This window comes from Bufo gargarizans, chromosome 1 (genome assembly GCF_014858855.1).
Source record: "Bufo gargarizans isolate SCDJY-AF-19 chromosome 1, ASM1485885v1, whole genome shotgun sequence".
NCBI lineage: Eukaryota > Metazoa > Chordata > Amphibia > Anura > Bufonidae > Bufo > Bufo gargarizans.
The window spans coordinates 700,065,249-700,087,218 of record NC_058080.1 but is presented as its reverse complement, the minus strand read 5'-3'; the positions used below and the strand labels follow the sequence as shown (position 1 = coordinate 700,087,218).

The following is a 21,970-nucleotide window of genomic DNA, read 5'->3' as shown; positions in this document are numbered from 1 at the left end:
TCAAAACTATGAATTAACACATGTGGAATTATATACATAACAAACAAGTGTGAAACAACTGAAATATGTCATATTCTAGGTTCTTCAAAGTAGCCACCTTTTGCTTTGATTACTGCTTTGCACACTCTTGGCATTCTCTTGATGAGCTTCAAGAAGTAGTCCCCTGAAATGGTCTTCCAACAGTCTTGAACGAGTTCCCAGAGATGCTTAGCACTTGTTGGCCCTTTTGCCTTCACTCTGCGATCCAGCTCACCCCAAACCATCTTGATTGGGTTCAGGTCCGGTGACTGTGGAGGCCAGGTCATCTGGCGCAGCACCCCATCACTCTCCTTCATGGTCAAATAGCCCTTACTTTCAAAGTTTTCCCAATTTTTCGGCTGACTGACTGACCTTCATTTCTTAAAGTAATGATGGCCACTCGTTTTTCTTTACTTAGCTGCTTTTTTCTTGCCATAATACAAATTCTAACAGTCTATTCAGTAGGACTATCAGCTGTGTATCCACCTGACTTCTCCTCAACGCAACTGATGGTCCCAACCCCATTTATAAGGCAAGAAATACCACATATTAAACCTGACAGGGCACACCTGTCAAGTGAAAACCATTTCAGGGGACTACCTCTTGAAGCTCATCGAGAGAATGCCAAGAGTGTGCAAAGCAGTAATCAAAGCAAAAGAGGGGGCTACTTTGAAGAACCTAGAATATGACATATTTTCAGTTGTTTCACACATGTTTGTTATGTATATAATTCCACATGTGTTAATTCATAGTTTTGATGCCTTCAGTGTGAATCTACAATTTTCATAGTCATGAAAATAAAGAAAACTCTTTGAATGAGAAGTTGTGTCCAAACTTTTGGTCTGTACTGTACGTATATATCCAAGAAGGGTGGTGGGGAGCTTTCCACAAATATTTTTCAGAAAACAACCGCTACCAATTCGGTCCTTCACTGGCAGAGCAGTCATCCCTTGCCACTGAAGAGAGGAATCCCCTATGGACAGTACCTACGCTTGCGGAGGAACTGCTCAGAGGAGCAAGAATTTAAAGAACAGGCTGCAGATCTCCAACAGAGGTTTCGGGCTAGAGGCTACCCAGATCAGGTTTTGAAAAAGGCCTTCCAGAAGGCTGCCAACACCCCTAGAGAAACACTCTTGATCCCCCAAAAAAGCAGGAAGGAGACAGGAAGATACGGTTCATCACCACATTTGATGGTTCCACTAAAGAATCACGAGAGATTCTTGGGCGACACTGGCCTATCCTTTAGATGGACCCAGATGTTCGTGATGTTCTACACGAGTACCCACAGGTGACGTTCTCGAGAGGCAAGAGCCTCAAGGATTAATTAGTGCACAGTCACTTTTCTCCACCTGTCACACCAAACACCTGGCTGAGTCGTCGCCCTTTAGCCTGTTTCAGATGCAGTGGCTGCGTGGCCTGTGACAGTGTCACTACAGGCAAGACTTTTTTCAGCAGTAATCTTAAACACAGCTTCAGCATCAGAGATTTTATCTCGTGTAGGACTGTTGGTGTTATATACAAAATAACGTGTATCTGCCAAAAGGAGTATATAGGAAAAACGTGGCTCGTCATGTATGTGAATTTCACCAAGGAGATTCGAGGGTCATTAAAGTAATGGGCATCGAAGCCGTTAACCGCCCAAAACGTGGGGGAGACTGGGATAAGATCTTATTACAGCGTGAGGCACGCTGGATCTTCCTTCTACGGACAGTTACACCGACAGGTCTCAATGAGCAACTGAATTACAGTTGTTTCTTGTGAACTAATAGTTTCCCCTGGATACCACCATCATGTTTATAAGGTGTATTAGCCCCTCTATGCCCTAGTCTTTAACTTGCTGTATATAGCTTAGGGGTGATACCCCTTTCTCTTTTGCATTAGTGAGCGTCCTTGCACTAATGAGTTCTTTATCTCATTATTATTTTTGGACAATTCTGCGCTGCCATTTTTTATGATCTGTTTGTTTATTTACTTTTTCATTGTGCCACCAACAATGGCTTTATTGATGGAAGACCTTCACAATATTTATTTGCTAATGCCACAGGCCGTTCTCTGTTGTTGGACCACTGTCCAGGTGTTTATTTTGTCTTGTATATGATAACTAGCCTCTAATACCTTTTCTAATATTGGGTCCGATTGTGGGCCGGAGTACTCCGGTGGTGATTTGAGGTCCGATCATCTCACCACCCGAGAGTGCATAGGAGCAAGAGGTATAGTGTATTGCTTCTAATGCCGCTTCTAATGTCGAGATCGCGCATGCGCAAGAGTGCTATGTTTCCTCAAGCACTTCCTTGCGCTCCATGCCTCGTCCCTGTTTTGCAATGAGCGCATGTGCTGCACCGACGTGCGGGCACGCTCATTGGTTTACTGATATCGTGGGTGGCGACAGCGGGAACCAGGTAACTATTTAAATGTGGTGGGAGCACTAGTTTAGTTGGCGTCCCATGTGCAGGCATACTCATCTATATACTGCACCACTCATTACCTCTTAACCTGGAGATTGCCCCTTGAGGATTCCACCATCTTGGTATACCTTTTTACCAGCTGACTGATCGCATCAAGCTCATGGTCTGGGATTAATCATTCATCTACAGATTGATACCTAATATTTCTCTCCATTTTCCCTGATGAACTGCTTTTTTTGTCCTGGCAGTGAAACATGCGTGTAGGGAGTGTTTTGTGGATCTTTAGGGACATGAAGCATTTTAGATCTTAGGGACAGGTTCCGGACAGGGTCGTCCTTGTTAGGACGAGTGCCCTGTGGTCAGGCTGCTACTCATTATCTAGTATCAGGGTTATACGGCTAGTCAGTCATAAGGCTTGAACAGGGACCCTACACAGCTGTATATCACTGCCAGAATTTTTATCTATTTGAACATCATCCGTGGCTAGGCATCCAACAAATACAGCTGGTGGTGAACGATCTGGTGTCCGTCCCATGATACCGGTAGGTCCTGCTGGTTACTAGTGCCGCCGCGCACTTAATATATATATCTTTTGTATGTTTTTTACTTGGGATATTAACCATTGTGTCAATTGGGGGTCCATCACCCTCTATCCCAATGTTTGTCTTTGCACACTATATTAAGGACTCTTTCATATTTTATCTGCATTATCATTAAATGTTATGTTTTAGGATTACCCCTTTCTGAATAATGGTTTCTTATATTCACAACAGAAGGAACAAAGTCAGAAATGGCCCATTATGGATAAAACATTATATAACTATTGGGCCTTCATGATAAATCAACTGTAAACTAAACCTTCCCGCCACAAGGTACTGGATTTAATACTAGGACCTATATGGTGAATACACCAGAAAATGGGTGCCAGTCATGCTGACCTCAACCCAGCAGATAAAGAATAAACAGCAGGTCCTCACAAATGAGGTGAAATTTTTTCTGAGAATGTTTCCCAATCATGTTTCATAAAACCTTGGTGATTCATGGAACGTAGTCAGAAAGTCAATGTAAAACAGCAGCCACAAGAGATGTGACTTTTATTATAAGGAATTTAGGATTTCTGCCTGCTTAATGATGGTATGTGTCAGGTCAGGCAAAGTATTCAACAATTAGTAAAGATAACACTAGTCTTAATATTAATATCATAATGGTAACTAGGTACTGCTCTCCATATTAATGCAATAGAAAAAGTAGCATTGTCTTTCTTGGGGGAACAAATGTTTGTATTTTTAATCATGTTTATTTAATACTTTTTTTTTTAAGGGAATTTTTTGAAGCTCTTTAGTTTATTTTTTTTTCTAAAGTATTCAACAAATCTGTGCAAGAAGACAGGAATGGCCGAGCAACATGAAATGTCTTGTCCATCAACTGACTAGGCAGCTTCTTTGGGGTGGGAGTAAGCCAAAGGGGTTCAATGAGTTGGGTAAAAAAAAAATCCATGCTTACTCAATGGCACAAATATTAGGGATATGTCAATGTATTAGGGATAGAACGGGTTAAGACTGGCACAATAACACAGTAGGATTCTTGATATTACCTGTGATTATGAGAATTTTTCTGGACTTCATCAATCACTTCTTTTGTGTTCCCGACCTCTCCATCCGTGAAGAGAAAAAGCTTAACAGACCATAAATTAAGAGTTTAAATGCATCACATATTCTAAATTAAACTACCCCTCAAAATAAAGCATTCTACCACAGATTGTGCTAACTTGGTGTCCTTAGTAATGCAAAATGAAAAGCCAGAGGGAACAAACCAGATGAGCTCACTTTACCCCACTCTCGTACAGCGTTGTTCACAGGTACAGCAAACGAGACTATTAGTAATGTGAACATAGACCAAGTATAATCTTGGTGGGGAAGGGAGTTTAATAGTAACATAACTAATCTTTTAAAGACTTTAAAGGCTATGTACACCTTTGGGGCATTTTTTTTTATATTATTATTGCATTATACTCATTTTGAGATAAAAATAACTTTTAAATTGGTCTTTATTAAAAATATGGTGTCTTTTTTTTCTGTACAGAGCCAAAATGCTCTCATAGCATCCTTTGGATTTTCTGTCTTTTCCGTCATACCAGGAGCAGACGCACTCCTTATCTCAGCTCTCTTACATTAAAAATGCTCATTAAAGCTCAATCCTTAACTTACTGATAAGAATCGTGCTTAAATAAGTGTTTATGACCTCTCAGTAGTTTAGAGATAAGGTTTAGATAACCAGCACAAAGTTAGATGACTAGCACAAAGTGAAAGTACCAGTCACACAGCTAGAAAAACACCCTTTGTGACAGAACAGCTCAATATTTTTAATAAAGGCCAATTGAAAAATGATTTTTAGCCAAAAATGAGTAACATGCAATCATAAAAATGTTTTGCCTCGGAACGTGTACATAGCCTTTAAGGGCTCATGTGGTGGACAGGTACCTGATTATCAGTTAGACAGTAAGTAATACAAAAGGTTTACAGATTTTTTTAGTGACTTACCTGTCTTGGGTGGTCTTGCCTCCCAGCAGTATCATAGATTTTCTTTAAAGGTCTCAAGATTTCTGTTCCTCCAAAGTTGGCTTTCATCTCATTGACCTTCTTAACAGCTTCTTCCATGGATTGTTGTGTATACTCCTTACTCTCCCTGAAGAATACAAATAAGTGAGATAAGAGAAATGGTAAGAGATGCCATATTGTCTTGTGTCTCAAGAACTCATAGATATGCAGTGTCCCACTATGTGCTACATGTGGGCACTTTAAACTTTTGCTAATTGTCATATTAATGTATTGTGATATCAAGCTGTAATTCCTATTATCAGGCTGTTTAGTTGGCATTACATCTATTTGCCCCTAAGTGGTGCTGACATCACTTATATAAATAGTGGGGGTTTGTTACATGGGAGAGTCGAAGGAGATTAGATTTGGAGAGTATAAGATAAGGGAGTAACTTAATGGAGGAGCAGAAAAGGCCTAGTCCACAATGTAGCTGCCATTTTATCCTCTTGGCCCGGATCAAGCTAGGGAGCATATAGAACAGTGAGCCAGCAGCATAGCACAGACCAGTAAGTCTACGTCTAGATATAGAGAAAGTCTAGTGAAGGTTGGAGCTAGTTTAGCTAATGGACTTCACAAGCAACAGTGACCAGGAGGAGCCTAAAAGTACTTGGACACAACCGGATGATTAGTGTGCATAATTATCCTTTACCACATGCCTCTATGGACATAGTGGACCATAATTCCTTCAGTGAGCATCCTTTCCTAAGAATGGAGCAGAAGACTGATTCCTGCCATTAGGGAGTCGCCCTGTGGCTTGCTACTGACCAGTAAGAGATATTATATTCAGTACCTGAGTGCTAGAGTGTGGACAAAGTATAGAAAGATATAGAGAAAGAAGGAAAACTCCACAGATTACAATTGCCAAGCCTGTTATAAGGAATACAGCTGAATCCATATTTATATGATGGCTTTGCTATCTACATGAACTGTACTGACTACCTGAAGACAAGTGATCTAGTAAAAGTTCTATTGTTTATAACAATTGACTCCTCATTCTTTCTACCAACTTCATGTGCACCTAATGGTGCTGGCGTCACAAACAACCGGGGTCCCAGCCTCCAAAGCACCCTAAACACCTACAGTCATGTGAAAAAATTAGGACACCCTTTGAAAGCATGTGGTTTTTTGTAACATTTTTAATAAAAGGTTATTTCATCTCCGTTTCAACAATACAGAGAGATTAAAGTAATCCAACTAAACAAAGAAAACTGAAGAAAAGTCTTTTCAAGATCTTCTGTAAATGTCATTCTACAAAAATGCCTATTCTAACTGAGGAAAAAGATAGGACACCCTCACATGTATTCCCTCTTAAATTGGCTCAGATCTCACACAGGTATATCACACCAGGTGCACATAATTAGTAGATCGTTACTCTGCATGTTGAATGAGGCTTGCCCTATTTAAACCTCAGACATTTAGTTTGGTGTGCTCCTGACTGTTGAAGTGAGAGTGAGCACCATGGTGAGAGCAAAAGAGCTGTCAGAGGACTTCAGAAAAAAGATTGTAGCAGCCTATGAGTCTGGGAAGGGATTTAAAAAGATCTCAAAAGATTTTGAAATCAGCCATTCCACTGTCCGGAAGATAGTCTACAAGTGGAGGGCTTTCAAAACAACTGCCAACATGCCCAGGACTGGTCGCCCCAGCAAGTTCACCCCAAGAGCAGACCGCAAGATGCTAAAAGAGGTCTCCAAAAACCCTAAAGTGTCATCTCGAGAACTACAGCAGGCTCTGGCTACTGTTGATGTAGAAGTACATGCCTCTACAATCAGAAAGAGACTGTACAAGTTTAACTTGCATGGGAGGTGTGCAAGGAGGAAACCTTTGCTTTCCAAGAGAAACATCGAGGCCAGACTGACATATGCCAGAGATAATGTTGACAAAGACCAGGACTTCTGGAATAATGTTCTTTGGACAGATGAGTCCAAAATTGAATTATTTGGACACAACAGCAGAGGACATGTTTGGCGTAAACCAAACACAGCATTCCAAGAAAAGAACCTCATACCAACTGTGAAGCATGGAGGTGGAAGTGTCATGGTTTGGGGCTGCTTTGCTGCAGCAGGACCTGGTCAGCTCACCATCATAGAATCCACGATGAATTCTACTGTGTATCAGAAGGTGCTTGAAGAACATGTGAGACCATCAGTTAGAAAATTAAAGCTGAAGCGGAACTGGACCATGCAACATGACAATGACCCAAAACATACTAGTAAATCAACCAAAGATTGGCTGAAAAAGAAGAAATGGAGAGTCCTGGAATGGCCAAGTCAAAGTCCAGATTTGAATCCCATTGAGATGCTGTGGGGTGACTTGAAAAGGGCTGTACGTGCAAGAAACCCCTCAAACATCTCACAGCTGAAAAAGTTCTGCATTGAGGAGTGGGGTAAAATTTCCTCAGACCGATGTCGAAGACTGGTAGATGGCTACAAGAACCGTCTCACTGCAGTTATTTCAGCCAAAGGAGGTAACACTCGCTATTAGGGGCAAGGGTGTCCTATCTTTTTCCTCAGTTAGAATAGGCATTTTTGTAGAATGACATTTACAGAAGATCTTGAAAAGACTTTTCTTCAGTTTTCTTTGTTTAGTTGGATTACTTTAATCTCTCTGTATTGTTGAAACGGAGATGAAATAACCTTTTATTAAAAATGTTACAAAAAACCACATGCTTTCAAAGGGTGTCCTAATTTTTTCACATGACTGTATACCATCAAGGGCACCTCAACTACCATCTGGCTGGAGAGTGCCCCGGAGGATTTAGTGCTGTCTTCCCCATCACTGCACACCCGCCCAGGGAGGCTCTGCTAACCAGGAGTACAAACAATTACTACCCCCATCGTCCCACTGTGCCTCACGTGTTCCCCCTGTGGTCCGGTTTGCTGCAGATACACGATTGATTAGAGAAACAAGGTGAGTGTTACTGTATAAAAGAAATAAAAAGCACAACCTAACCTTTATCAGGTCCCAAAAAGTACAAATGTGTCTACATACAGTACCAGAGCAAAGCACATTAAACTCACGTGAAGAAAGACTCAAAGTGGGAACCAAATCCAAAGATATTAAAGTAACACCCAAGAGGCAAACTCTTCAATAGAAGGACGAGGGTCTCCTGCATAAGAGAGAGAAAAAAGCAATAGATTATAGCCACGTCCTCACTCGCACAATTTTGGCATATGGGCTATTCCTCAAATCACTACAAATGGCTGCTTCATATATGGTAATTTTTAATGGTGGACTGGAATGATTTCACAGACCTTCGCACTGTCAATACGTTGTAGAGCATTTGGCTCTGAATTCATTGCACAATTCATACTCCCGGACCGGTCCACCACAAAGATAAATTCTCCACAGTTTATCTGTTCCTGCACGGCTGGGAAACTGGGATAGAAGTTCAACATAGCGACAGACTCGGTCATCAAAGATCCTAAAAAATAAGGAAATAAATCAGTTAGAAATCACAAAAGATCGCAAAGTAAGAAGAATTTCATGTGTATCCACTGTATCAGGCATCTCCTGCCAGTAGAACTATGAATGTTTTATAGGGGTTTTCCACCTTATATTATCTTTACCTATTATCCTTGGGCAATAAACTCAAAGACACAATGTGTCACCCTGTTGGAACCCCCATCGATCAGCTGTAATTTATATGGAAACCAGGCAGTGTTCAATTTACCTACAGAAACCCTAGACGGGAAACTAAGGATTACACAGTGTCCATTCAAATCTATGCTCTGTTTGCAGGACAGGACAGGTCTTCCTTAGGGATACCCCATGTAACAGTTCAGGATGAGTATACTTGGACAACAAAGCCAAGAAGAGTGGAGAGGCTCTGACAGGCCAATGGTCACAATGGTCTGGAGAGAAGTCAGAGATGAAAAGTGCAAAGCAAAGCAACAGTGCATAGAATAAAAGACTAAAGTAATGAAACAAGTTAACCACCTCAGCCCCCCTAGCTTAAACACCCTTAATGACCAGACCACTTTTTACAATTCTGCACTACACTACTTTCACTATTTATTTATTATTATTTTATTGCTGCTCGGTCATGCAACTTACCAACCAAATGAATTTTACCTCCTTTTCTTCTCACTAATAGAGCTTTTATTTGGTGGTATTTCATTGCTGCTGACATTTTTACTTTTTTGTAATTAATCGAAATTTAACGAAATTTTTGCCTAAAAATGACATTTTTCACTTTCAGTTGTAAATTTTTTTTAAAAAAAAACGACATCCATATATAAGTTTTTCGCTAAGTTTATTGTTCTACATGTCTTTGATAAAAAAAAATGTTTGGGTAAAAAAAAGAAATGGTTTGGGTAAAAGTTATAGCGTTTACAAAAATGTGAATTTCCGCTTTTTGAAGCATCTCTGACTTTCTGAGCAACTGTCATGTTTCCTGAGGTCCTACAATGCCCAGACAGTAGAAAAACCCCATTTCGGAAAGTAGACACCCTACGGTATTCGCTGATGGGCATAGTGAGTTCAAAGAACTTTTTATTTTTTGTCACAAGTTAGCGGAAAATTATTTTTTTTTCTTTTTTTTCTTACAAAGTCTCATTTTCCGCTAACTTGTGACAAAAATTTAAAAATTTTATGAACTCACCATGCCCTTCACGGAATACCTTGGGGTGTCTTCTTTCCAAAATGGGGTCACTTGTGGGGTAGTTATACTGCCCTGGCATTTTAGGGGCCCAAATGCGTGCAAAGTAGTTTGAAATCAAAATCTGTAAAAAATAGCCTGTGAAATCCGAAAGGTGCTCTTTGGAATGTGGGCCCCTTTATCCACCTAGGCTGCAAAAAAGTGTCACACATCTGGTATCGCCGTACTCAGAAGAAGTAGTGAAATGTGTTTTTGGGTGTCTTTTTACATATACCCATGCTGGGTGAGAGAAATATCTCGGCAAAAGACAACTTTTCCCATTTTTTTATACAAAGTTGGCATTTGACCAAGATATTTATCTCACCCAGCATGGGTATATGTAAAATGACACCCTAAAACACATTCCCCAACTTCTCCTGAGAATGGCAATACCACATGTGTGACACTTTTTTGCAGCCTAGATGCGCAAAGGTGCCCAAATTCCTTTTAGGAGGGCATTTTTAGACATTTGGATCCCAGACTTCTTCTCACGCTTTAGGACCTCTAAAAATCCAGGGCAGTATAAATACCCCACATGTGACCCCATTTTGGAAAGAAGACAACACAAGGTATTCAATGAGGGACATGCCGAGTACATAGAAAAAAAAAATTTGGGCACAAGTTATCGGAAATTGATTTTTTTTTGTTTTTTCCTCACAAAGTCTCTCTTTCCGCTAACTTGAGACAAAAATTTCAATCTTTCATGGACTCAATATGCCCTTAGCGAATACCTTGGGTTGTCTTCTTTCCAAAGTGGGGTCATTTGTGGGGTGTTTGTACTGCCCTGGCATTTGAGGGTCTGCGCAATCATTACATGTATGGCCAGCATTATGTCACGGAAGGTGTACAGGAAACAAGACAATGCAAAATGAATATATGACTCACTGGATCCAAAACTGAGGAACAAAAAGGGAGACCCCTGCATCAGACCTGGCTCTCTCCCTTACTGCTCATCCTATGCGATAATCCCAATAGTGGATGATCGCATATCCTCGTACCTCGACTATATAACACCTGAACACCCTACAATAGTGAAGGGACACGACCACCGGCTCCCTACACTAGACACGGAGGGAGTCAGGGTCACCTGGGATCCAGCAAACAGAAAATCACAAATGAATGTACAACACTTAACTTGTAGAAGACAGGGAAATAGGATCAGCATGCACACACACACACACCAGGAAGCTGTATAAACCGCACACTAATGCATTATGGGGAGGAATTTAAAGGGATGCAATCAGTCCAACTACATAACAGCTGAGAGAGGCTAACGAGATGAGGAACTGAAAACCAAAAACAAAGAAAACTCAAGGAGGAGGTTCTGAAAGGCTTTTGTCAGAGCTTCTCAGCTGTCTGGTTGTGACAGTACCCCTCCCTCTACGAGTGGACTCCGGACACTCAGAGCCCACCTTCTCAGGATGGGACCTATGGAAAGCCCTGATGAGACGAGTGGCCTTAATGTCCGTCACTGGGACCCACATCCTCTCCTCAGGACCATAACCCTCCCAATGAACGAGGTACTGGAGAGAACCGCGGACAAGACGAGAATCCACAATCCTAGAGACCTGAAATTAAAGATTCCCATCAACCATAATCGGAGGAGGAGGCAAAGGCGAGGGTACAATGGGTTGAACATAAGGTTTCAATAAGGACTTATGAAAAACATTATGGATCTTCCAAGTCTGAGGAAGATCAAGACGGTAGGCAACAGGATTGATGACAGACAGGATTTTGTAAGACCCAATAAACCTAGGACCCAACTTCCAGGAGGGAACCTTCAATTTGATATCTTGGTAGACAACCACACCAGATCACCAACATTCAGGTCCGGACCAGGCACACGTCTCTTATCTGCCACACGCTTAAATCTCTCACTCATGCTCTTTAGATTATCCTGAATCTTTTGCCAAATAGATGACAAAGACGAGGAGAATCTGTCCTCATCAGGTAAACCAGAAGACCCCTCTCCCGAGAAAGTCCCAAACTGCGGATGAAACCCATATGCACCAAAAAATGGTGACTTATCAGAGGACTCCTGACGACGGTTATTTAAAGCAAACTCAGCAAGGGACAAAAAAGAACACCAATCCTCCTGATTCTCCGCCACAAAACAGCGCAGATAAGTCTCCAGATTCTGATTGACGCGCTCTGTCTGGCCATTCGACTGCGGGTGGTAAGCAGAAGAGAATGACAACCGAACCCCCAAGCGAGAACAGAAAGCCTTCCAGAATCTGGAAACAAACTGCGTGCCCCTATCAGAGACTATGTCTGAAGGAATACTATGCAATTTGACAATGTGATCAATAAATGCCTGCGCCAGCATCTTAGCATTGGGCAAACCAGGAAAAGGGATGAAATGCACCATTTTGCTAAAACGGTCCACCACCACCAGAATCACAGTCTTCCCTCAGGAACGAGGCAGGTCCGTTATGAAGTCCATGGACAGATGTGTCCAAGGACGGGAAGGAATGGGTAAGGGAAGGAGAGGACCTGATGGCCGTGAATGAGGGACTTTGGCACGAGCGCAAGTCTCGCAGGCTGCCACAAAACCCTCAACCGACTTACGAAGCGCAGGCCACCAGAATCTCAGAGCGATGAGATCCACTGTGGCTCTTGCCCCCGGGTGCCCAGCAAGGACTGTATCGTGGTGTTCCTTAAAAATCTTGTGTCTTAAAGCGAGAGGCACAAACAACCTCCCAGGAGGACAAAGATCAGGAGCCTCTGACTGGGCTGCCTGCACCTCTGCCTCCAATTCAGGAAAAAGAGCAGAGACCACCACACCTTCAGCCAAAATGGGACCCGGGTCTTCAAAATTCCCACCTCCCGGAAAACAACGTGACAGGGCATCTGCCTTTACATTCTTAACCCCAGGTCGGAACGTGACAACAAGAAAACCTTGAAAAGAACAAAGACCATCTGGCCTGTCTCGGGTTCAGACGCTTGGCTGACTCCAAGTAGGCCAGTATTTTATGGTCAGTAAACACGGTAATAGGGTGTCTGGCTCCCTCTAGCCAATGGCGCCATTCCTCAAAAGCCAACTTGATGGCCAACAATTCCCTATCTCCCACATCGTAATTTCTCTCTGTGGAGGAGAGTTTCTTCGAGAAAAAGGCACATGGTCGCCATTTGGCAGGAGAGGAACCCTGAGACAAGACCGCACCCACACCCACCTCAGAAGCATCAACCTCAACTATGAAGGGTAGAGAAATATCAGGTTGTACCAAGATGGGAGCGGAAGCAAAACTCTCCTTGATATTAGAAAAGGCCTTACGCGCCTCTACCGACCAGGAAGAAAAATCTACCCCCTTTCTGGTCATATCAGTGAGTGGTTTAACAATAGAGGAATAATTCAAAATAAACTTCCTGTAATAATTGGCAAAGCCCAAAAAACGCATCAGCGCCTTCTGATTCTCAGGAAGCTCCCACTCAAGCACAGCGTGGATCTTCTCGGGGTCCATGCGAAAACCAGAAGCGGAGAGAAGAAACCCCAGAAATTGAATTTCTGGAACCGCAAACACAAGTTTTTCCAGTTTCGCGTATAATTTATTCGCAGGATGAGCAAGACCTGACGTAAGTGTTCCTTATGAGTTTTGAAAGCAGGAGAAAAAATCAAAATGTCATCCAAATACACTAATACAAGTTTTCCCATTAAATGATAAAAAATGCTGTTCACGAAATGCTAAAAAACAGCTGGGGCATTCATCAAACCAAAAGGCATAACCAAATTCTCAAAATGACCCTCAGGGGTATTGAAGGCCGTCTTCCATTCGTCTCCTTCTCTGACCCTGACCAGGTTGTATGCCCCTCTTAGATCTAATTTGGAAAAGACTTTAGCCCCAACAATCTGGTTAAGCAGGTCCGGGATCAGAGGAAGCGGATAAGGGTCACGAATAGTGATACTGTTCAGCTCCCTGAAATCCAGACAAGGTCTTAAAGAACCATCTTTTTTCTTAACAAAGAAAAAAACAGCGGCAACAGGTGACTTTGAGGGTCGTATGTGTCCTTTTCTCAGACTCTCCAAGATATAAGCACGCATAGCGACCCTTTCAGGTTGGGAGAGATTGTATAAACGAGATTTAGGCGGGTTGGCGCCTGGGATGAGATTAATAGGGCAATCGTACTCCCTGTGCGGGGGCAAATCCTGAACTCCACTCTCAGAGAAGACATCCGAAAATTCAGAGAGAAAAGGTGGTGCAGTCTTGGTACAGATGTACAGATGTCCTGAGGCAATTCTCTCTGCAAAAGTCACTCCAACCATTTATTTGCCTCGCTTGCCAATCAATGGTGGGGTTATGTTTAGTGAGCCAGGGTAGCCCCAACACAAGAGGAGTAGGTAATCCGCTAAGGACGAAACCTGACACATCCTCAACATGAGCATCACTCACAATTAAACGAATATTGTGAACTATGCCCTTTAATGATTTCTGAGAAAGTGGAGCGGAATCAATAGCAAAAACAGAAATATCCTTTCCCAAAGTGCATACCTGGAAACCATGAGTTATCGCAAAATGATTATCAATGAGATTGACAGCTGCTCCACTATCTACAAAAATCTCACAAAAAATGTTCTTGCTCTCTAGCGCCACCCTGGCAGGCAGGACAAAACGGGAACTACAAGCAAACGGAAAACCTTCAATTTCCGCCTCAACCCTGCCAATAGTAACAGATGGAACATTTTTAAAAGATTTTTTCCTTTTTGTTTCTTTATTACTCCCAGAAAACTGCCTGAATCTCCTAGAGGGACAAACATTTGCCAAATGATTTATACCTCCACAACAAAAACAAACCTTGCCATGCGGGCTGAATCTTCTATTATCAGAGGCAATCAACCCCAGCTGCATGGGCTCCTGCTCAGAAGGGGCTGACAGCGACTGAGACCCCTGCGCACAGAATGAGACCGCTGCACTGTCCTGGGACTGAGTATGACAGGAAGGAGAGATCTCTCCTCTCTCTCTAAGACGCCTGTCAATACGAACGGCCTGAGACATAGCAGAGTCCAAGGAGATAGGCCTCTCATGAAAGGCAAATGCATCTTTTAATCCCTCTGAAAGACCATGGCAAAATTGACTTTGGAGTGCAGCATCATTCCAACCAGTATCAGCTGCCCATCTCCGAAATTCTGAGCAGTATATCTCTGCGGATTGTTTACCCTGGCATAACAGACGTAGTCTAGACTCAGCCAAAGCAACACGATCCGGATCATTATATATCTGACCCAGGGCTAAAAAGAATTCATCCACTGAACGGAGGGGCCGTGCCCCCACCGGCAGCGAAGAGGCCCACGACTGAGCGTTACCTCTGAGCAGCGATATAATGATCCCCACCCTCCATTCCTCATCACCAGAGGAATGGGGAAGAAGGCAAAAATGGAGTTTGCAAGCCTCTCTGAAACGCACAAAATTCTCACTACCCCCGGAGAACGTATCCGGGAGCGAGATCTTAGGCTCAGAAAAAACTCCATGAATGCAAGCTGAACTGGTCACTAGAAACTGAGAAAGAGTCTTACGGAGATCAGCTACCTCCAATGAAAGACCCTGGAAGCGTTCAGTCAAAAGTGAAACCGGATCCATGCTTGAGACGGTTTTGGCGGTTTATAATGTCACGGAAGGTGTACAGGAAACAAGACAATGCAAAACCTGGCTCTCTCCCTTACTGCTCAGCCTATGCGATAATCCCAATGGTGGATGATCGCATATCCTTGTACCTCGACTATATAACACCTGAACACCCTACAATAGTGAAGTGACACGACCACCGGCTCCCTACACTAGACCTGGAGGGAGTCAGGGTCACCTGGGATCCAGCAAACAGAAAATGAATGTACAACACTTAACTTGTAGAAGACAGGGAAATAGGATCAGCATGCACACACACTCCAGGAAGCTGTATAAACCTGCACACTAATGCATTATGGGGAGGAATTTAAAGGGATGCAATCAGTCCAACTACATGACAGCTGAGAGAGGCTAACGAGATGAGGAACTGAAAACCAAAAACAAATAAAACTCAAGGAGGAGGTTCTGAAAGGCTTCTGTCAGAGCTTCTCAGCTGTCTGGTTGTGACACATTAGGAGTTTCTGCTATTCTCCTTATATTGAGCATACGGGCAATGAGATTTTTTTTTTCCGTTCAGCCTCTGGGCTGAAAGACAAAATGAACGGCACAGATTTCTTCATTCGCATCGATCAATGAGGATGAAAAAATCTCTGTCCAAAAAAAAAAAAAGGAGGGGAAAGGCGTCTGCCATGACATAGGAGCTCCACCCAACATCCATACCCACTTAGCTCGTATGCCCTGGCAAACCCGATTTCTCCATTCACATCAATTGATGTGGATGAATAAATCATTGCCGGGATTTTATTTTATTTTTTATATATACAAAGTGTTTGCCAAAGCATATGAACACCGCCGCCCCCTCAGCTCATATGCCTCGGCAAAATGTTCTTTTACTGCAGAGGAGAAATCTCGTCTTGCAGCGCCGCATACACCGACTTTTGTGTAATTTGACAGCAGCGCAATGCTTCTGTCAGAATGCACATCAGTGCTGCAGCTAGTCGATCGGTTGGTCCACCTGGAAGGTAAAAAAAAAAAAGAAAAAAAAAAAAAGAAAAAACCAGGCCGCAACGCAATAAATGTATTAACTGTATAATAACTTTTGAACAGAACATATAAACTTTATTTAACTTTTTGAACATAACGTTAACTTTTTTGCTTACTGGTGATTTTTTATTTTTTTTTAACCTTTATAGGACAAACCTCTCCTTGAGGGCGCAATTGCCCAAAGATGTGGCAAAGTACATTATGCACTTTGTCCCAGGTGAAAGGAGAGGTTTGCAGCAGCTCTGTGTGAATGGGCCCTAATAGCCCTGTGTGCCTGTCCTATGAGATGTGATCCCTATGCTAAGTGTACCTGTGTGTGGTACTTCCGGAAACACTCCCCAAAGCATAGGGCAGGGTGGTCAGGGCAGTCAGGACAGAAGTAGCGGGTGTCACGCCTTATTCCACTCCTGCTACAGACATGACATCTTTTTCGGGGTGACGGTTGGGTTGAGGTACCGGCAACGACACTGGGGAAATGTCGCTCGTGTAGATGGCTCACTACCCTGGTGGATGGGGCCATGGAACCTCCTGGATACAGGAGGTTCTCGATGATATCTTCCTGAAATTTGAGGAAGGATCCTGTTCTCCCAGCCTTACTGTAGAGAACAAAACTATTATATGCAGCCAGTTGAATTAAATATACAGACACCTTCTTATACCAGCGTCTGGTGCGTCGGGAAACTAAATACGGAGCCAACATCTGGTCTTTGAAGTCCACCCCTCCCATGAGCGAATTATAGTCGTAGACACAGAGGGGCTTTTCAATGACACTGGTTGCTCGTTCAATTTGTATTGTTGTGTCTGCGTGAATGGAGGAGAGCATGTAACCGTCACGCTTGTCTCTCCATTTCACCGCGAGCAGTTCTTCATTACACAAGGCAGCCCTTTCCCCCCTTGCAAGATGGGTGGTGACGAGCCGTTGGGGGAAGCCCCGGCAACTAGGTCGCGCGGTGCCACAGCAGCCAAACTGTTCTAGGAACAAATGCCTGAAGAGGGGCACACTTGTGTAGAAATTGTCCACATAAAGATGGTACCCCTTGCCAAATAAGGGTGACACCAAGTCCCAGACTGTCTTCCCACTGCTCCCCAGGTAGTCAGGGCAACCGACCAGCTCCAGAATCTGATCTTTACCCTCATAGATCCGAAATTTGTGGGTATAGCCTGTGGCCCTTTCACAGAGCTTATACAATTTGACCCCATACCGGGCGCGCTTGCTTGGGATGTATTGTTTGAAGCCAAGGCGCCCGGTAAAATGTATAAGGGACTCGTCTATGCAGATGTTTTGCTTAGGGGTATACAAATCTGCAAATTTCTGGTTGAAGTGGTCTATGAGGGGCCGAATTTTGTGGAGCCGGTCAAAAGCTGGGTGGTCTTTGGGACGAGAGGTGCTATTGTCACTAAAGTGCAGGAAACGCAGGATGGCCTCAAATCGTGCCCTGGACATGGCAGCAGAGAACATGGGCATGTGATGAATTGGGTTCGTGGACCAATATGACCGCAATTCATGCTTTTTGGTTAGACCCATGTTGAGGAGAAGGCCCAGAAAAATGTTTAATTCGGAAACTTGGACGGGTTTCCACCGGAAAGGCTGGGCATAAAAGCTTCCCTGGTTGGCGGCTATAATTTGAGTGGCATACCGATTTTTTTCTGCCACGACTATGTCCAAGAGCTCCGCAGTCAAGAACAGCTCAAAAAATCTCAGGGCTGAACCGATCTGAGCTGTCTCAACCCGAACTCCAGACTGGGCGGTGAAAGGGGGAACTAATGGTGCGGCTGAAGTTGGGGACTGCCAATCAGGGTTTGCCAGCACCTCAGGGACTCTAGAGGGCTACGGGCCTGTCTGTGCGGTGGCTGCGACTGGGTAACTATTGCATGTGCCACCGTACCAGCTTCAACTGCCCTTCTGGTGCTCGCCACTTCACCATGTTGTACGGCAGTGCTGGTACTAGGTCCAGGGTGGGCTGCGCTGCTGGTGTATGCCTCACCACGTAATCCGACAGCGCCAGCCCCACTCTGCTGCCCTTGAAGCGGATCCTGCGCAACCTGTGGTCTAGCAACACGGGGCCGGGTACGCCTGGTGGTATCAGGGACCTCAACCTCCTCGTCCGAACTTTGTGTCAGACTACCACTGCTTTCTACAGGTTCATATTCTGACACGCTAGATTCGTCAGATGAGGGTTCCAATTCCTCATTCGACTGGGTCAGAATCCTGTAGGCCTCTTCAGAAGAATACCCCTTGTTTGACATTTGGACTAAATTTAGGGGGTATTCCCTGAGACTACCCAAGAAAAAAAGCAAGCCTGTCTTACAAATGGGAGGCTAGTGAAATACCGGAGGCCGCTGCGATTGCTAAAAAATATCAAAACAGATTTTTTTTTATCGCCGCAGCGCTTGTAAAGTGATTGTGCAATGATCAAAAAATAATAATTTTTTGTCACTGCGGCGGGGCGGGCATGGGTGAATGCATGTGTGGGCGACCGATCAGGCCTGATCGGGGAAACACTGCGTTTTGGGTGGAGGGCGAGCTAAGGTGACACTAATACTATTATAGATCTGACTGTGATCAGTTTTGATCACTTACAGATACTATAAAAGTACAAATGCTGATTAGCGATACACTAATCAGCGAATCAGTGACTGCGGTGCGGTGGGCTGGGCGCTAACCGATTGCTAACTACCTAACCAAGGGGCCTAAACTATCCGAAAACCTAACAGTCAATACCAGTAAAAAAAAAAAAAGTGACAGGTTACACTGATCACTTTTTTCCCTTTCACTAGGTGATTGACAGGGGCGATCAAGGGGTGATCAAGGGGTTAATTGGGGTGATGGGGGCTAAATTTTGTGTCTTGTGTACTCACTGTGAACTGTGCTCCTCTGCTGAGACCAACCGACGAAAAGGACCAGCAGAGGAGCACAGCAGCCATTTAACACTTTATATTTATAAATATAAAGTGTTAACTGGCCTGTGATTCGTTTTTTTAAAAATCATCAGCTTGACAGCCACGATCATTGGCTGGCAAGCTGATGACGTGACCCCCCTCGAACTTTTTCTGGCCCGCGATGCGCATGCGCAAGGCCGGCTGTGCGCGTCATCTCGCGTCTCGCGAGATGAGATATATATGTGTGACTGTGCCTCAGACTGCCGCCTCCGGACAGCGATCCTGCGTTAGGCGGTCCGGAGGTGGTTAAAGAAGTTGTAGAACCAGCACCACACAATGCCAACAGGTTGTGTCTGGTGTTGAAGCGCAGCTCCAGTGATGTGAATAAGGTTACATTCAAAAGAACGTATTTTGTTTCCGTGTTTGTTCCGATTTTTGGGCGGATAGGATGCTGACCCATTGATGCTGATCCACATGTCTGTTCTATTTTTTTCAGATGTGCAATTTGCGGACCACAAAACATAATGTAACGGATAAAGTTAGCAGATAGCTGGGACATATAAATAAACTAGCGACTGGCTTGATCCCAAACTAAGGAGCTTATAGGTGAGCCCTATAAACCCTAAGAGCTCTCCCTGACTGCTATGCACATGCAAGGGTTTGTATGGTAGATGATTGCATGCCCACGTACCTAATACTGTGTGACACCCGAAAACCCTATAATAGTGAGGGGACACGACCACCAGCTCCCGGCACTTAATACGGACGGAGTTAGGGTCACTTAGAATCAAGCCAGCAAGGATACACAATAAAGTAAATGACTTATCTGAACAAACAGCAGAAGCAGCCTCCAGCAGTATGTAGTGTCCCACTAGGTAATTGTGGGCACTACACAAGGGTCAATATGATCATTGTATTTTATATGATGTTTTATGTGATTTTCCTGCTTATTTCCTGTATCAGGCCTGTTAGGGTGCAGTTCCTCCTCCAATACAGTAGAGGGAGCTAGTGAACCCCTATTATATATAGTAAGGTCCAGACAGGAAAGGGGAGGGCAGTGTAGTCCAGGAGGCTAGTGAGTGCAGTCTAGCCTGCCTGAGGTTGCTGAGTAAAGCAAGCTCAGAAGTTGCCCCACCAGAAGAGTCTGCCTCCTGAGAAACAAGTTCCCATAACAGAGCAGAGCCAGTATTCCAGCCAGACAAGAGAGCTGAAGGGCAGAAGGATTTATTTGAAAGCAAGGACATATACCTGAGGAAGTTTCCCTAACCAAGGATAAAGCCAACAATAGGGCATACGGTCCTTGGGATAAAGACAGACAGGATTTCTGAGGAAAAGTGCAACCTGATCTGTAAGTGTGTTAACCCTCTGAGTATCTTGCAAGAACATTGTGCCTGCCATTTGTTTAAACCTGCTTGTAACTGCTGCTGACATATGGAACTGAACAAAAGACTGTAAATAGTTAAATAGTTAATTGTTAATTGTGGTTCACCACAACATCGTGTTCCTCAATTATTCCTATTATAAATCGGTGTGCCACCGTTACCGGCACTGGCGTCACGAACTTAAAGGGATCTTGCCACTGGCACATTAAACCTGCAACACCCAGGGCACCTCATCTACCATCGGCCTGGTCCCTATATACAGAGAGTGTCCCAGAGGATCCAAGTGCCAGCCTCTCCATCACTGCTGTACACCTGCCCAGGGTCTCCCATAAACTGTGAGTAACCAAGAGCAACCCTCGTTTGCCTATTAACCGTGACCTCACCATCGCAATACCCTGCAGGGCTGCGTACTGCATATTTTGGCGTCACGAACAGGATGCGATCATTCCTACGCCATTGTGGAATATAAACTGTGTGCTGTTATTGCCATAAAGTGATAAAGCCGTATATGTTTATTTGCAAAATTGCTGGGCTGTAAGAACTGTAAAAAAATCGTGGGGTGAAAATTGTATTGCTGTGGACTGTTTTGCCGCTTCTAAGTCACTGCTTGCTGTCAGTGAATAGACAGCGTTATACTCAAAGATGGCCGCTTAAGCTGACTAGACAATCAGTGTGCCTCTTTGTGTCTGTTTGGCGAGAAAAAGAGAAGAGAAGGTACCGCTCAGCCTGTGGGAAAAAAAAGTACCACCCTGTCTGTAGAGAAGATACCGCCTACCTTAAATCCCGGAGCTCAGAGAGGCCACGCCTATCCCCTGATGCTGGCGCATGGGACCTCCGCACGACATAATCCCGTGCCTCGCGAGACCTGGACTGCACATCACCGGAGTAAGTAAACTTTCAGTACCCACCAAATCCTTGATATTTGAGCACTGGGTGAATTCCGATCTTGCTGGGAAGCTGGGGGGAGGTCCCTCCTTAGCAATAAGAGACTTAATCCAGGGGAGAACACATCCGATTTGGATCTTGGCCTGCTCCGCTGCTCTTTAAAGGGCCATACTCACTCCATAGCCCCCTTAGCCACGCTTGAACCAGCGAAACCCAGCGTGTGTCTGCCTAAAGAAGCTACCTCCAGAGACCACACCATGTCCGCACCTGAAGAAGCGAGGCAGGTGGCCCCCGATATACCTTCTGAAGTGCACGCAGCTGATAACAGGGTGCCCGCCGCTGCGGCAACATCAAGCCTGATGCCACTGACAATGCCATATTATTTTGGGGCCCCCTGGTTCCCACGATATTCCATAAATTGAAGGACTTTTAAGACCAAATCCTGGCCTTACTTCGGCTCTACCCTATCTCCACTGAGCAACAAATGGAGATCCTCTTAGCACAGTTAGAAGCGGCCGCCCGCAGGGAAGTCATGTCATGGCCCCATTCTGAAAAGAGTAGCCTG

At 44.1% G+C, this 21,970-nt stretch overlaps 1 protein-coding gene across 3 annotated transcripts in view; it reads right to left on the bottom strand.

The window, feature by feature from the left end:
• Positions 1-21,970, bottom strand: part of LOC122924804 (von Willebrand factor A domain-containing protein 5A-like) — a 212,276-nt gene that overhangs the window by 119,769 nt on the left and 70,537 nt on the right. For all 3 annotated transcript variants that reach the window (XM_044276245.1, XM_044276246.1, XM_044276247.1), the window contains exons 7-10: positions 8,272-8,441; positions 8,038-8,126; positions 4,964-5,108; positions 4,018-4,097 (exon numbers count right to left, since the gene is read on the bottom strand). In XM_044276245.1, coding sequence (XP_044132180.1) covers positions 4,018-4,097; positions 4,964-5,108; positions 8,038-8,126; positions 8,272-8,441 — 484 coding nt within the window. The remainder of the gene's footprint in view (positions 1-4,017; positions 4,098-4,963; positions 5,109-8,037; positions 8,127-8,271; positions 8,442-21,970) is intronic.